The sequence below is a fragment of the Capricornis sumatraensis genome, chromosome 14, assembly GCF_032405125.1.
Source record: "Capricornis sumatraensis isolate serow.1 chromosome 14, serow.2, whole genome shotgun sequence".
Lineage (NCBI taxonomy): Eukaryota > Metazoa > Chordata > Mammalia > Artiodactyla > Bovidae > Capricornis > Capricornis sumatraensis.
Genome location: NC_091082.1, coordinates 52,336,180 through 52,352,593, shown reverse-complemented (window position 1 = coordinate 52,352,593; position 16,414 = coordinate 52,336,180). Strand labels below are relative to the sequence as shown.

At 46.1% G+C, this 16,414-nt stretch overlaps 1 protein-coding gene across 4 annotated transcripts in view; it reads right to left on the bottom strand.

The window, feature by feature from the left end:
- RERE (arginine-glutamic acid dipeptide repeats) overlaps nt 1–16,414 on the bottom strand; it is a 263,855-nt gene that overhangs the window by 43,340 nt on the left and 204,101 nt on the right. For 2 of the 4 annotated variants that reach the window (XM_068986550.1, XM_068986551.1), the window contains one exon: nt 14,398–14,478. In XM_068986550.1, the coding sequence (XP_068842651.1) occupies nt 14,398–14,478 (81 nt within the window). Of the gene's footprint in view, nt 1–14,397; nt 14,479–14,839; nt 14,855–15,538; nt 15,598–16,414 lie in introns of those variants that run through there. The other 2 variants (XM_068986552.1, XM_068986553.1) reach the window with 2 other exon arrangements.

The following is a 16,414-nucleotide window of genomic DNA, read 5'->3' as shown; positions in this document are numbered from 1 at the left end:
TGCAGACTGGCCAAGGAACCCTGCTGAGAATAAAGCTCCTCTATGGTAATAAAGTCTCCCTTTCCTCCTATAAAAAGCAACCATGGCCCCAAAGGCAAGCACCCACACCACCAAGGCTTTACCCTGGGCTCACCCCAACTCCCGCCCTGCCTGTGAGGTCCCCCTGGGGTGGGGGTGCCTCAGTTTCCTTCCCTTCAGCAATACCGCAGCCCCCCTCTCCCCAGCAGGGGTAATGGGGGGAGCCAAGCAGCAATGTCTGTAAAGTGCTCTCATTTGTAAGGATGAAAAGAGCTATAAATCCACAGTCACAGGGGCACTAAAGCTGCAACCACTTCTTTCTTTTGAAACGGAGAACCACAAGGAGGATCAAAGGAGTGTCTGTTGACTGCTGCTCTGGGGGCCTCCTCCCCCAGCACCTGAAAGAAACCCCAGAGAGGCCTACCATGATTTTCGGCTTAACAAAATCTCAAGACAAGTTGAACCATGGCTTCCTGGAACACCCTGAGTAGAAGAAACAGGGGCAGCGGGCGGGGGGACCGACAGAGCTTGCATACGTGAAAGCAGGAGTTAAAAGGAGAAGGCCTGGGAGAAGTCTTGCGAGGAAGAAATGGAAACACGGAGGGAAAGGTTGCTTCCCCAGGTCTCTTTCTTCACAGAAGCCTGGCACGGTGACCCAGCAAGGGCTGCAGCAGCTTGCGCAATAAAATGCTTAACCTTGGCTAAGTTAACCTTCTTAGCCATAAAAAAGGGGAGGGGAATGGGGACAAAAATCAAGCTTACGGGAAATAAACCTAATCAAAGCTGAACCGTAACAAAGGGCACCAGAAACATTCCTACTGCAGCACATCCCACAGGCTGGCCAAGAGCCCGGAATTTTCATCACAACTTTTCAAACAGGGAGAGAAGGAAAAAAAAAAAAAAACTCAAAAGCATTATCAAGGCCCCAACCCAGGATACCTAGCTGTAGAACCAAAATTTGTGAGAGGTCAGCCTTTCAGGGAGTCAAAAACCCAGCATGTGGAAACCGGCAGGCCTTTATATAGTGGGAGGGGCTCTTAAACCAACTACTGTTCCGCACTGAAGTCTCAGAGCTTCACAGACCATTAAAGGTTTCTGAACCACAGAGAAAGGAGGGCAGAGTCAAGGAAATAAATCAAAAGTTCCTCTGGGATGCACAAATGCCTACTCGGAACAGGCTTTCAGCACGAATATCCTCCACGTTAAACAACAGGGAGGACTTTTCAAAATAAAAGCAGAAAAGAGATTAATTCTGTTATAAGCAACACACTTTCTTTCTGGCTTAAAGGCTATGTGTGCTATAAAAAAATGACTCCCGCAGAGTGCTGGGGGGAAGGGAGGCTGGGCTGAAGGCAGGGGCGGGGGGCGCGTGGGGCGGGTGCAGTGAAGCAAAACAAGAAGTGAGCAGAAAAACAAATAGAGAAACGCCCCCAAACCAGCTACAGGGTCTGGCAGTATTTTAGGAGCGGGATGTGAGGCAGAGGAATCTCTACCGCATCTATTCCTGGCTAGCCCTGCCTAAGAAACTGAAGGAACTTTCCCATAGCCAGAGGGAGTTCTCTTGCTTTTCCTGTGCTACACACACAGCTGACGGCCTGGGAAATGGACCATGTCATCTTCAGTGCGGAGCCTAAGGAAGCATCACCTGTCTCAAAACCAGCAGGGGGAGTACAGGAGTACAGCATCTGAGAACAGGAAATGGTCAACCTGATACCTAAGGATCTGTATTTATCCAAGAGACAGGCTGTGAAGCCGCATGACAGACCTTGTTGTTGTCGCTGTTCTGTCGATAAGTCGTGTCTGACTCTGCGACCCCACAGACTGCAGCTTGCCAGGCTTCCCTGTCCTCTACTATCTCCTGGAGTTTGCTCAAATTCATGTCCACGGAGTCCATGATGCAGCAGAAGTGAACAGATCAAAATGCTGGCTTCTCACTCAGACTGGGTTAGCGGATTACAACAGGTGAGGCTGTCACCCTGGGGCCGGGGTGCACTCGCCACGGAGCACACTGCTGGGGTGTGCCCCAACCAACCCGGCTTCCCTGGTGGCTCAGTCAGTAAGGAACCTGCCTGCAGTGCAGGAGACCTCGGTTCCATCCCTGGGTCAGGAAGATCCCCTGGAGAAGAAAATGGCCTCCCACTCCAGTATTCTTGCCTGGAAAATCCCATGGACAGAGGAGCCTGGCAGGATACAGTCCATGGGGTCACAAGAGTCAGACAGGACAAGGGGACTAAACCATCACCACCGACCAATCTGAAAAGAGGGGGAAGGGGTCTGGGGAGGGGTAAGGCTCAATGAAAATCAGAAAGTCCAATATGGAGAATGGACAGCACTCACCAGAGCAATCATTGATACGGCAATCAGCCCTTGAAACACAGGGCTGGCAGTTTAGTGCACAAACAGCCCCTTCCAGGCTTTATTCCCTGGAGGGACTGGGGAGACCTTCAGCTTTGCTTTCAATCCCTAGGTCTGTCTGCTAAAGGCCTGCTATTTTATCTCCAGCCGCGGTTTACCAAACATGCAGTAATGGGCTTGAGGGGTAGTTCATCTGAGGGGCACTACACTTGTGGGGTAGTGCTGATAGGCTCCTGTGGTGGGATCTGGGGCCATGATTGAAGCTAATGGTTTTTCCCACAAGAGAAGAGCCTGCAGCTTCCTGCATGGTTATGCTGTGGTTTGTTACTGGACAACTCTACTCAAGTTTACTCTGGGTGTTAAAATGGCCTTGCTGATGGTTGGTCTTAGTGTGTACTGCTGTATCAGGTAATCTTAACACCTTCTCATTGTGGGAAATGACAGCCAGGGTAAAGATGCTAACCTCAAGATGTGCACAACTCAACAGACTAAACAAAGCCTGCAGTGCAGCTTTCTGTCATGCTAGGAAGTATGCCCTGAAATAAGCACAGGTGCCTGCCTCTGGGCAAGAGGGAGTGGCCAGGTGAGGAAGGGGTGGGGCCCAGGGACCGCTGGGCAAAAACAAGGCAGCCCCTCAGCTCCCCAAGCTGAGTACCCAAGGTATGGGATGGACCCAACTTGCACAATCTGGAGCCCTGACCCATCTGAGAGCCCTCTGAGAGGGAGGGTCAACCTCCAGAGGTGAAGTGATTCCGATTCCTGCTCAATGAAAGGAAGGCGTTTCAAATGATAGACCTGTCCAAAAACCACCTTAAACCGCATTCTAAGGGTCCACTGTCACTGGGCTCTCAGGAGCAGTGAAGTGCAGTCTTTGGGAATGCCCCAGAGGGATTTGGTATTTGGAAAATTCCTCAGCAAGGATACTTCAAGGACTTCCTCTGGCAAGACGTTTCAAACAAGTTTTTTAACATTTTAAAACACCTAGCCCTCAAACAGCTTCCAGTCCTCCAGGTACATCTTCCAGGAGGCATGCTCTTCCTGTGGCACCACGCATGGTCCACAGCATGCAGGCTAGCACTTGGGTTCATGCTGACATGCACTACGGTGGGAGCGACCACCGGGACGGAGCAGAAACCCTGCCCTCATCTCCTGACACCCAGAGAGCTGGCGGAACAGGCTGATCAACTGTGTGAGGACTAAACCACAAACTGTATACATCCTCACTACCTAGACGCCGGAAGTCACCGATTTCTAGAAAAATGTCCTAACAACATTAGGTATTTATAGACATAGCATTTGGGAAATCAGTAATTTAGAACACAGTACAAAAGAAAACAGTATGCTTTAGTCTGAGTCTAAAAGACAAATAGACTGGACACATGCTGCTAAGTCACTTCAGTCATGTCCAACTCTGTGTGACCCCATAGACAGCGGCCCACCAGGCTCCCCCGTCCCTGGGAATCTCCAGGCAAGAACACTGGAGGGGGTTGCCATTTCCTGCTCCAATGCATGAAAGTGAAAAGTGAAAGGGAAGTCGCTCAGTCGTGTCTGACTCTTCGCGACCCCATGGACCGCAGCCTACCAGGCTCCTCTGTCCATGGGATTTTCCAGGCAAGAGTACTGGAGTGGGGTGCCATCGCCTTCTCCGGACTGGACACATGAGTGGGTGCATATTCTTAAATTTTAAATTTGTACACTTTAATATGAATACAAGATGGTTATATAAGAATCACTCTGTCCTTTAACTGGATCATTCTGTCTAAACATCTGGTAGACATAATATGGTCAGAGAAACACAGACTTTTCTCCTGAGTCACCTGACAGGCTTAGACCAAAAATAGGGCTTCAAGTTTTGATAAGTAAATTTCACTCCAGAGGACAGAGCAAATGTAGAAATTTATTTTTAAAGTTTTGGGGATTCCCTGGCAGTCCAGTGGTTAGGAAAGAGCCTGGGTTCACTCCCTGGTCGAGGAACTGTAAACCTTACAGTGTAGCCCCAAAAAAGTTATGTTTTGCTTTTTATCCCACTCTCTCCAGAATGTCTGCAGTTCACTTGCTGCTGGTTTTACTCTGCTGCTGGTGTGTTTACAGATTCACAGGGCTGATTTCCTTTTGAATTCAGTTATCACACAAGTTCCATATTTTCCCTCCAAAACTTAAACACCTCTCTCGACAACTCAAGGCTACAAACCTCTGACCTGGCTCAATGTACCTCATTAACCCATTCCCAAAACAGAGCATTTGTGGGAAAATGAACCAAGTTCTGATGTTAGGAGGCATGTGCCTAAATCAATAGTCACCAAATCCCAGAGGCAAGGGACCTACACTGCTTCCAGCCCTCGAAAATAATCAAACACACCAAAGTCACCATTTCTTGCCAAACTCAAGAAAAATCCAAACTCCTGCACTTGGGAACAAAAGAGACAAAAGCTGCAGCTGAAAATACATAACCAAACATCACAGGAAAAACTTCAACTTAATACTGTTCAAAACATGCCCAGTGGTGTTTCACTCATACGGCAAAGACACAGGATAAAAATTCCAGACTGTTTTCAAGATAATAAAACAGCATATGATGGTGACTCACTAACTGACTAAAAGGAAGAAAAAATAAATAAATCCACAAACAGTCACAAGAACCTTGCAAAGCTGCAGAGATCTGGCAACACTGAACCTCCTCCACCTTACTTGGCTCTCACTTCCAGTACACGCACATACACACAGACACACATGCACAAATAGACACAGGCACACATTCTACGTTTTGAAGCCAAGCTGCAATTGGCTAATGGCTTACTCTACTGCTTAAGACAATATTTTATTCTTGACTCGCTCAATAAACCTGCTGAGAAAAATAAACAATGGGTTTCAATCTTATAAATAATCTAGAAAACAGAATTGCTGTGCAAATAGTAGAGTTGATTTACTGCCCATGATAAACAGAACAGGGAAGTCCAATGTGCACAGTGAACCCCGAGCCACAGTCTTACTATCCTGGGACAGAGTTAATAAGGATCCCTGTCCCTTACATGGTGGAAGGCCTGGGATGTCCAGGGTTCACCCGGTCTTTAAAAGAGCATCTAAGCAGATCATGAAAACCAACACAAAGAGCAAAAGATGAGGAGGACTTTTCCTTTAATACATTGAGGGCTTTTAAGCTTTTAAGACACAGGTACACACACAATGCATTTCTATTCCAACATTCACATATGTGTGAACATATACACACACACTTAGTTTTGAATAAATATTAAATCAGGGCCTGTTATAGGGCACTAAAGGTGAATAAAGAGGCATTAAAATGAGATCCCTGCCCAGAAGGCCTTACATTCTGTATAAATACACAGATGCATGTATATGTGCAGAAAAGAAATGCATCAGTGAAAAAAGGAAGCAGAGTCTACAGGCCAGAACTAAAACAAAGGAAATCAGTATTTTTAAAGGGCAGAAAGACATAATTTTGCTGAGAGAAGCTGGGCTCTTTGGGTAACGGCCGCCAGGCCACAGAGAAAGAGGCCCATGTGGCTTTTGCAGACGTGAACCCCACACAGAACTCCACAACAAAGCTCAGGATCCTGGCGGCAACAGCAGCCCCAGAACCTTCCAGGAAAGAACACAAAGCTACCACCTCTTCACTAGGCTGTGAACTGCAGGAGGGCAAGCATCCATTCATGCATCCCAGATATCCCACAGCACACAGGTCTTGGGTACCAAGGTTCCCCAAAAACCTTCTCTCCAAACACTCTTAATCTTGCCAGGTTGTGAAGGTAGTTCAGTTTCCTCAAAGGCCAAATGCTAGGAATTACAGTGCCACCATATAGAGGATTCAGAAGGATTTGAACAGAAGAATCGTATTTACAAAGTGGAAAAAATAACAAAGGTCATTAAAATGGAAACTTAAAAATTAAACATCTCCAAAAGAAAACAGAGCTTAATGGAATCTTAGTGTCCCAAGCAAGTCTCTTGTGCTTGCCTTTACTATTTCCAAAATACGACTGGCTTTCAAATTACACACAACAGAAAACATTTTTCAGGGGCGAGGTATCCTGCCCACCACTGGTGAGCAGCTGTGAAAGAGATCAAGGTGAAGGCTCTGCATCATGTTTCAAAACAATACAATTAATTTTTACTCTATTTTCCTGAGTATTACTCATTGGCATAATTTCAGGTAAGATTAAAATGAATCAAAAAAAATTATTTAAGAATTATGATTGCTGATACATTTTAAAACTTATTTTTAATGTCACTTTTTAACAGACACGATTTATTTTTTAAAAAACATCAGCAAACTGGATTTTCAAAGTTAGGAATGGGTCACGTCTTATTAAGGCTTAAAAAAAATCCACTTAAAATATAAAATATGAGCTCCAAGGAGATAAACACACTGACTATAACCACAACTTTAAAGTCTTCTTAAAGACCCTTTCAGATCTTCCATTTGCTTTACTAGCTAATAAAATAAATGAGTCTATTTAGGCCTTAAAAGTCACAAATGTTTTCATCTTAAAGACTACCAGGTAACCAAGACCCACCAAATCATAAGAAATATATGTCAGCAAATGACAACAGCAAATGAACAACTGATGCTTAGAAGCAACACTGTGTTCAATATCAGAAGTCCATGGTGTTTTTCATTTGAGTGCAGTTTCTACAAGCAACAGATCCCATGAAACTGAAGCACTCTCATGCCATTCTCACCAGTCCTAATGGTTCCAAAGACAGGCTAAGATGTTTACACTGGGAGCAGCAAATATCCAAGATCCTTGGTTTAAAAAGTCATCTAATTCTCTGGGAGTTTTGATAGAATCTGTTTAACCTGATGCCACATAAAACCGATTCCAAAAAAACTAAAAATAATTACTCTAAAAATAAGTAAATAAAAATTTTAAACTCGTCTAATTTTTAAAGACCTCCCTTCCCCCATAACATCAGCAGCAAGTTTCCTACAAGCAAATTTCTTAACTGCTTCAGCCACAAGGGCATCAGCCACTCTCCCTCAGATTTCCCTAGTCAAAACTGCCCAGTCCAATATCCATACAGTTTAGACTTTCAACAAATAGAGTCAAAGCTCTGCTCCATTTTAATGCGAACAACTATAGGATCAAAGTACTTGCTGCCAAAATGCAGTGCCTGTTTGTATGGGAGACCACTTCTGCCTTGAATGGAAAATCCCAACTATTTGTGTCTACCCCAGGACAACTTATTAAGGGAAAGAAAGGTATGGCACATGTCAGTCCTCGCACCCACTTCCTGCCAACCTCTCAAAATATTTATGTTTCTCCTTCACATATTGGGGTTCCAGCGAAAGAAACACCTAAAAACACTGTAGTGTTAAACATGCAAACATTATATTAATAGGCAATGGTCATCCTTCCACATGAAAGGGTTTCTATTTGAAACAAGTAGGGGTTACTCTACCTAACTCACTATGGTGAAGGTGAAGTCGCTCAGTCGTGTCCGACTCTTTGCGACCCCGTGGACTGTAGCCTACCAGGTTCCTCCGTCCATGGGATTCTCCAGGCAAGAATACTGGAGTGGGTTGCCATTTTTTAGCTAAAACTCACTATGACTGCACGTCAAAAGATAAAGAGGACAACAGTGTTTATATGAAACATGGCATCAAGACTTCCCTGAAGGTCCACTGGTTAGAAATCAGTGCTTTCACTGATGTGGGCTGGGTTGGATCCCTGGTCAGGGAACTAAAATCCCACAGGCGACAAGATGCTGCCCCCCCCACCCCACCCCCCCCAAAAAAGAGGAAATATGGCATGAGCTACAATTGTGTTTCTAGAGGAAAAAATTGGAAGATGGGAAGAGGGAAGCTGTATCAGGAAATTATATTACTGATAATGAAAATAAGCCCAGGTACTTTTCATTTTTAAAATAAGTTTATTTGGCTGCACCAGGTCTCAGGTGAGGCAGGCTGGATCTTTACTTGTGGCATGTGAACTCTTAGTTGTGCAAGTGAGAGATCTAGGTCCCTGACCAGGGTTCAAACTCGGGCCCCCTGCATTAGCCTGGAGTCTTAGCCACTGGACCACACAGGAAGTTCCCAAATACCTTGAAATACTTTACAATCCTTTGAAAAGGGAAATCAAGCTCTACTTAACAGTGAAATAATCTACAGTTTTAACAGAATGAAAAAAACATTATTTTAAGAATGAATCTGACAGATAGGATTGAGATTCTGCAGGGCCTCATCACTGTAAACAGCAGGGCTTCCTGAACTTTACTTTGCATTCGAATCACCTGGGGCGCTCATTACAATGCAGATTCTGCTTCAATAGGAAGGGACAGGAGGCTGTGAGGCTGCAATTTTAACAAGCTCCAGGTGATGAGGATAACACTGGTCTGAGGACCACACTGAGAGCAGCAAGTATACACAGCATTTGCAGTCAAGAGATCTCTGGCTTACAACCAAGTATGTTATGCGGCTATAACACATTTGTGTCCTCAACAGTATCAACCGACTCAGGAAGTCCACACTTTGTTATATAACATTAGATTAAGCATTAATGAGGTTAGAAAATTGTTTATCTAAGGTTATAACCTGAAGTTAAATAAAACTTCATGCTGAACACTCGTATTAAATACTACAGTCAGTTTCAACCTCTTAGTATTAACAGAATCCCAGTTACTCCATCTTATAGCCCTTTCTCAAAAGTGGTTCTTCTTTGCTGAGGGAACGTGCTCTATGCAAAAGATACTTTGCCTGAAGAATGGAACAACTTAACGTTCAGAAGTTAAGCACATACATAGAATTCATTCTCAGAACTGTGGCTGAAAAAGATGGTTGATTTTTCATATTATTTCTCAAATTAAAATTTTAAATCTCCAATACTTTTCATCCTATCACCCAAGGTTAAAAAATTCAAAGCATCAAAACCAGCTGGCTCTTTAGTCCCCTTCAAAAAAAAAAAATCAGCAAAAAAAAAAAAAAGAACCCAGTTAAGTTTTCAACAGAGAAATTCCAGATAAAAGCCTTACATTTCTACAAACCATTTTCGGCTCCTCACTTTCTGTCCTACTACTACACTGAATTAGCAAGAACCTTCCTCTCTGGTCTCCACCTTATTGGTACTACTGCTGGAGAATGCTCAGCTCCCATGCTTTCACCTCTTTTCTCAGAATCCTTTGGTGGGTCCCCAAATTTCACTCTTTGGGGAAGTGCAAGTTCCCCCTCGCTCCACCCCCAAGTCATAATTCTGGCTCACGTGCCATGGCATCAGCTCATGCAGACTTCTCCCCAACAGCACTCATGGACTTGCTGGGCACGTTTTGCAATTTCCTGTCTCCATGCCTTTGCTCATGATATTTCCTACAGCTGGGAAGTCGCTTTTCCTCCATCCTTCCAGCCTCAGCCTGTATCCTTCCTCCAAAGCTCAGTTCAAATACCACATCCTCCAGTTAGCCTCCCAGAAACCCCCAGCCCCCGTGGTCACTGCGGGGCCTGGCCCTCTGCCAGGGCCCTGAGCACAAACTGCCAACCGCGCAAATGGCTCACTTTTCCTGCTGCAGTGCAGGCTCCTTGCTTCTCTTTACAGACATCTCACCATCACCATGCTCAGTGGTATACAAAAGTTTCTAAAACTGAGGTACAAAGAATGTTTAGCTAGCTTTGAAAATGGGAAGTGGATGAAAATGAATTTCTGGTATAGTAAATTTTAATGTACCAGTAACTGGGTTGACAACACGAACTTCATCTCTGTTGGGTGAGGTACTCAAAAATAAAACTCAAGAGATGAGAAACACAGTCCCCTTCTCTGTTCAGAGGCCAATAATCCTCTGGGGTCACCTCTTCTCTCTACCAAGTCAGGGTGGATCAAACTGTCTTCTCAGTAAAGTCAGCTTCAGCAGAGACAGGTCACGAAGTTAGCACTCCCTCCCTGTCTAGATGCAATGCTGGCTGAACTTGTCCACGCCAACAGCAGGTAGAGCTTTACACAAAGGCCAGCCAGGACTCCAGGGACAACCACCCATATGCCAGACACAGAAAGTCCTGGGTTCAAACAAAGGGATGTGCTCAGCATGAAACATATATATGTCACCGTCACCTGAATAATCATCTCATGATTTTGAAGAAAACTACAATGTGTAAAAAATCAAACAAAAAATTATTTTGGGACCACCTATTATTTTGTATTATATACAACATGGATTCCTCTCCTAGTAATTAAGATTCAACTCTATTAGGTCTCAACAAGAGACCTTGGTCTTCAGTCATTACATTAGTATCAAAGGTCATGTGATTCATCAATCCAACGATGACATGGCAGTTCTTAGAGCAGAACCCAAGAGGCCTCATTCCCCATCCATTTCTCAGAAGCTCAGCCGTGGGGCACTTGCTGTGATTTATACAAATGTACTCATACCCTAGACTCTGATGTTGTTTAGACCAAACAGTATGTTGAGAGAGAAGAGGCATACAGCCAAGGGGAAACTGAGATGCTCAGCAAAAATTCCTTACCATATTTTACTACCTATATACATCCCATAAGCACATTGAGGGAGGCAAACAGTTCTAGAGAAAGCAAGAACTGGAAGAAAGAAGCTACAGGATATTTGCACAACTGTGACGCTAAACTACTGCAATTATACTCCTGCGAACCATGAGGTTAACATGTAACACCCACTCAACTAAGCCTCTATAAACAGTTGGTTTTCCACAATCACAGCCACTATTCCCACTTCAGTGGGCAGCAGTGTTCAGAGAAAAGCCAGATTTAGCTCCTGAGTAATCAACACCAGAAACCAAAAGAGCTGGGGAAGCTGGTCATGACCACCAGCAAGCTCTGAATGTGTGACAGCACCGAATGGCCTGGTGGGGATGGAACTCTCCTCAACGAAGCTCCAAGACGGAGGACTTACACCTTTTTAACCAGGCTGTGCCATCCACACACTGGTTTTCAATGAAAGCGCTTTTCTGTAAGACAGATGAACGAAAAACAGGTAACTTCATTTTATATAGGTTTAATATGTTTACGAGAAGAAAACAAGTCTGTACTTTTCATAGCATTTAGCTACTTTAATATGGGGTAAGACAGGACGAACAATTGTTTTCAAATGTTTTCATGCACCCTTTATAGATCTTATCTCATGTAAATTATCCGAACAATTCTAGTGGCAGAAGCATCAGCCCATTTTACAGACACAGACAATCAAGGACAGAGAGCCTGAGTAATCTGCATAAGGCCCTGTGGCAGGTTAAGTGGCAGTTAAGATGGTCTCTGGCACAGCAACAGCCAAAGATGTGCAGACATTTTATAGAGATTAGGATGCCTGTAAAATTCTCATGCAAAGACACACCATTTTAGAAAAAAATGGGGCCTGGTCAGGATTTGACCTCACAGGATTTGAACCTTCCAATGAACAACTCAAAGCAGACTGCTCAGTTAAAAGAGATCATCAAGTACTACAGTTACCAGTACGGCCAAGAATAGAACACAGGTCTGCTGACCCTGCGCCCATGCCCAATCAGGCGTGTTCTTTTGGATGCTGACACCCTTCTGAAGTTTCCAGTCAGTTGAGAATAGCAAAGAAATGAGTTAATAATTCTGGTAAATAGAACAGAATATGGAAAGTATTTAGATTAGCAAGATTCACTACACACACACACACACACTTTTTTAAAAGGCATGACCATATGAAGATTTCTACCTGAACCAAGAACACGTACCTGAAAATTTTCTCTTCTACTGCAGCAAAAATGAAAAAATAACCTTTGCCCTCCCCTCCCTATGTGTTGTGAATGATTAGCTGACTAGTGTGGCCATGTTGATAACTAAGGAAAATACAAGATGAGTAGTGCCTCTTGCAGCTGACTAGAATACTTAGATTTATCCTACTACCAACCTCTAATTGCATGCAAAAGCAGCAGGACACTAGGAATGGTTTGCCAGTGTCAGCCCTAATCCATTCTCCAGTCCTGCAAATGGCTCTCCCGTGATGGTGCCCAGAGGAAGAGGCTGGAAACAGGAAGACTGCTGGGTGCCAGAGGAGGTGGGATGTAAGGAGCCACATGGCTGGGAAACAGGGGTGGCAGAGAAGTGACGGGGAAGGGTCTCAGGAAAGAGGCCCCTGGAGAAGACCAGAAAACCTGCTCAGAAGGTGCCTGTTTTTAGAACTCTGAGTCAGACATCACCAGGAAAAAGAAGGGCCAACCAAAAGCAGGAGGAAACACAGATCAGAAGACCCTTCCCTAGGTTAAAGGTCATTCAGCTCCCTTTCCTCAAGGGAGATAAAATGCAAATTGTTTGGCATTTCCAAATGTTAGACACTAGCTTTTAGACTCAAAGCCTAATCTTGCTATTAAGTTTATTTTTTAAGAGAGAAATAAAATAACTGTCAAGGGATAATGTATCAAATTTTTCATGATTTGAAACTTTTTTTGCAGAGCACAAGGAGAGAGAAAACTCAGGCTGAGGTCATAATCTGGGCCTTCACATCAACTCAGATCTATCTCCTCAATGATCTCTTATTTTCATTCCAATCTGGCCAAACCAAAATTCCTGTACTTGGGTAAAGTCTTTTTAGGTTTTACTTCAAATAACTGAAATCCTCAGAAAACATAAAAGTATTTCATCCATAGCTCCACATTAAATACCTTTTTCCAATCTGTTCTGGAAAAAGTAAAATGTAAGTTGATTATATAGATTCATTTCATATTTCATTGTCCATAAACAGCTTTTTTCCTCTATCCTCAAAATGACCTATCTCAGCATATTCAGATGTATAATAATTATTGAAAGTTTCATCTAATTATGATTGATTAATGCAAACCACAAACAGATATACATGAGGCTATACTTGAAATCTCAGAACCCGCTTCCCTATTATGAGCTCTGTTTATAAGGTGTTGTACAGAAACCATGTCCAGAAACATTTTGTTTAAAAAAAAAAAAAAAAACCTGAAAAGAATGAAAATTGAATAAGAGGAAATCAATAAACAATACCCAAGTAGGAAACCAAAATCCAAACTGCCCCACAGCTTTTGGCATGGATGTTGCTCCCAAAACAGTCTCTTCCTTCCACTACCAAAAGCAGCGGGTGTGGCTGGAGGGTTTGGGGAAAGCAGCAGCTCAAAGCCTAAATATTCACCTCCCATCCCCAGGTCCTAAAGTCACTTCTAGGGCTCATAGACACTCATGAGGCTGGTCCTACTTCACTTCCAGTCTTCCCTACTCCTTGGCCTAGCCAAGGGTTCCCCCACTCTCCTCCAACATCACCTGAAGGAAATTACAGGTACAGTCAGGTTAAGACTGAATGACTCTCCTACTGGCATTCTCTCTTTTTTTTTAATTTTAAAACTTATTTATTTCAATTGGAGTGGTATCCTCTTCATGTAACTTCACTCCCAAGATTTCTCAGCAAACCCTCTTCCCCCCAAATTTAGCAAGAGCCCTCATCAGATCTGACTCTCAGCTTTGTGAAGTACCAATGGAATTTTTTAAAGCCTCATTTCAAGCAATTTATAGGCCCCTTGATATCTCTCCAATAAAAAGTACACACTTAAAAAAAGTACAAACTTTTAGGGCTGGAAAATTAGTTAAAACTACTCTTCAAAGCGCACCAACGTTAAATAAATAAAAGTCCCATGAGAATTTAAAATATACTGAGCTACAAACCTCTTAGCTCTATTATTTGTTGATGACTTTTGATAATAACCAAATCCAAACTCGTGATAAATGGTATTTTCTATTTCAGCCACTGTATTTAAAATTAGATGTTAACTTCCCAACACCCCAGGCTCCCCTGCCCCCACCAACCCTCTGATGCCAGAGATTCTTCGGTTCTGAAATCCACTTTCTTGGGGGTGGGGTGAGGGTAAGCATAATCTGTCACTTTACTATCTAGAATCGTGAGCGAAAACCGAAAGTGAAGTAAAACGAATAGGATCCTAGAGACCCGCCTGAGTCCGAGCACAACACAGGGTTAAAGGAAACCATTTCATAAGATCAAGTGCGGAGAAGCAGCAAGAGCGAAGAGGGAAAAAAATCAAGTTACATAAAGTCCAATTGTACTCACTGTTTCCTTATTGGGAAGCAGCTCCTTTCTAATTCTGAAGAAGTTCTTGCCGTACTGCCTAAGCCCCTTAACGAAGCGTTTCTGTGATAAAAAAGAAACAACAAATGGGATGTAAAAACCAAAAACAAAACAGGATGTCAGCAAAGCAAAGCAATCTGCAATCAGCAGAACAACCACCGCAAAGAAGTCTGAGCGGGAATGTTGACTGGGGGAATATTTCCGCGGCACAGCTGGGACCCCCCGCCCCGCAGGCCCCCGACGGCCTCCATCCGGTCCCCGGTCCCGCAAACCAGACAGGTCTAGGAGGACATCCTGTGTCTGAGGCCACAGGCTATCTGTGCCCTGGGTGCCTCCAGTCTCCGCAGCGGTCCGCGGAGGTATAAACAACGGAGGTATAAATACGCTCCGGGTTTCTTAATCAAGCAGCACAAGTGGTCTCCACCTGAGAACGAAGCTTCCCAGAGTGTCGAGCAGAAGAGGGAAACACAACCAAACCTGGAGACTTTCCTCCAGAAGGGCACTCAAGAGGGTTAAAAGGCCTTTCGTTAACCCCAGGAATTCACCAGCGCGGCGGAAGACCACCGGGGCCCGGACCCCGGATCCCGGCGACCTGCCCCGCCGTCTTGGGCAGTAGAAACCGAGCCACCAAAACCCCTGCCCCCTCCCGGGCCCCCTGCCCCCCATTTCCTCTGCGGTCCGGGACTTTCATTTTGCCCCATTCCTCCCGAGCAGCCCCTCCCCGCCGCAGCCGGGCCCTGCCGGCTCCCCGGCCCCCACCTCGGCGCGAAGCCGGGTCCCGCGCACCGACGCCGGCAGCCACAGGTACCGGGGCTGCGGCGGGCCGCGCTCCGGGTCCCGGCGGCGAGAGGCCGCGCCTGTCACTCGGCTCGTGCTCCACAAAGCGCAGGGCGGAGGCGGCCGGGCGGCTCGGCGTGTGACCGCGGCGGGGCCGCGCGGCGCGGGGCGCGGGGGGCGCGGGGCTGAGGCCGCCGTCGCCGCCGCCGGGGGAGGAGGCCGGAGCGGCGCGCAGAGCCCGGCGCGGCCGCGGGCGGCTGCAAAAGGCGGCCTGGATCGCCGCACCGCCCGCCGGCCCGGCTCTGGCCCCCGCCCCGAGGCTCCGCGCGGGGCCCCGGCGCCGTACCTCGGTTTCCTCCTTCCAAACCGCGGGATCCGACCCGGGCGGCGGAGCACGGAAACTTCCTACCCGCCGCGGCGGGAACGAGGAGAGGGCGCTCGGGGCCCCTCCCGGGCCGCTCAGTCCCTGGGCTTCCCCCGGGCGGGCCGAGTCAGCGGCGCACGCCCGTCGCCCCCCTGGCTGCGAAGGTGCGGGCTGGTCCCGAGGACTCCCGCGGTCCCTCCGGCCCAGGCGTTAGCCGGCACCTAGCAGGGCGCCGTTTCACAACTAAGTCACCGCGGAAGCTTCCCAGCCAATAAATCACCTGCCCACCGGGAGGAGCGTCCCTCCCACTCCCCGCGGTGGAGACCAGCCGGGCAAATTCAGCGAAGAGCCAGACTTGGCCTGCAAGACCGATCTGCAACCTCCTACTCCATTCCTGGAGGCTCTGCATTTTCAGATTTCACCCCTTTCTAAGATATGACTCATCACTGTCAGTTTTCAACATAATTCGTATAGTTCAAAAGGAACAATCTGTCAAGGCACAAGAAAGAAGCCAGCTCTTTTCTAGTCTGAAGAAGAGTGACCCTTGTTTCTTGAAACAAGTGTCATCCTCCTGCTCAGCATGCCTCCTGGGCTAAGTGCAGAGGATCTCCTTTCGGATCTGGAGAGGAATGAGACCGCCTGCCCTCAAGAAGCCAGGCTGGCAAACAGGGAAACACATCAATCTCTGGGCCCCAAAGAGAAGCCACGGAGGAACAAAGGGCTGGAGGTGGGGCCAGGAGGAGGAAGCACTCACTCAGTGGGTGTTTTAGAGGAAGTGACAGGAAAAGCAGCAGCCCGCTCGGTGGGCTCCAGTGGAACTGCCAGCAGGGCACAGGGGACATTCTGGGAACTGCAAGG